Source organism: Eimeria tenella, genomic scaffold (assembly GCF_000499545.2).
Source record: "Eimeria tenella Houghton genomic scaffold, Eth_scaff2016, whole genome shotgun sequence".
NCBI lineage: Eukaryota > Apicomplexa > Conoidasida > Eucoccidiorida > Eimeriidae > Eimeria > Eimeria tenella.
The window spans coordinates 4,439-5,141 of record NW_013541861.1 but is presented as its reverse complement, the minus strand read 5'-3'; the positions used below and the strand labels follow the sequence as shown (position 1 = coordinate 5,141).

The window sequence follows — 703 nt, the reverse complement described above, 5'->3', positions numbered from 1 at the left end:
GCAGCAGCTGCAGCAGCAGCAGCAGCAGCTGCAGCAGCAGCTCCAGCAGCAGCTGCAGCAGGAGCAGGACAGAAAAGAAATCAACACCAGGGATAAACAAAAGACACTCGAGGAGGCAACCAAACTCAAACTTAAAGAAGCAAGAAAAGCTGTGCGTCCCTAGGGTTTAGGGTTTAGGGTTTAGGGTTTAGGGTTTTAGGTTTAGGGTTTAGGGTTTAGGCTTAAGGGTTTCCATATTTGGAGGAGCACTTTACTAACAAGCTTCTCTGCTTGGCCCTCACTGACCTGCTGTTTACTCGCTGCTGCTGCCGCTGCTGCTGCTGCTGCTGCCCTTGCTGCTGCTGCTGCTGCTGCCGCTGCTGCTGCTGCAGTGCGAAGAAGCTGCTGCTCACCTGGAGTCGGAGATTGGGGAAATGGGGGCCCTCAGCGAAAGCTCGACAGCCCCGAGCAGCTTGAGGGGCCCCCTGGGGGCCCCCCTGGGGCCCTCTTTGAGGGGCCCCTCTTACTACGGGGGGCCCCCCACTTTGCCCGAAATCAAAGACTGTCTCCTGTCCCCTTTAGCAGCAAAAAGACAAGAGGGTCTGCTGCTGCTCAAGAAGTGCTTGGCCCTCAGCAGCAGCCAGCAGCAGCAGCTGCAGCAGCAAAATCCCAGAGCAGCAGCAGCAAGAAGGGCCAAGGCCCATCTCCTCTTCTACAGGCTTCA

At 57.0% G+C, this 703-nt stretch overlaps 1 protein-coding gene across 1 annotated transcript in view; it reads left to right on the top strand.

Annotated features, from left to right (window-relative positions):
- The window catches only part of ETH_00043710 (uncharacterized protein), a gene marked incomplete at both ends in the record, with an annotated part of 8,254 nt that overhangs the window by 6,682 nt on the left and 869 nt on the right, over window positions 1–703 (top strand). Inside the window, 2 exons of the mRNA XM_013374423.1 lie at window positions 5–151; window positions 372–703. Coding sequence (XP_013229877.1) covers window positions 5–151; window positions 372–703 — 479 coding nt within the window. The remainder of the gene's footprint in view (window positions 1–4; window positions 152–371) is intronic.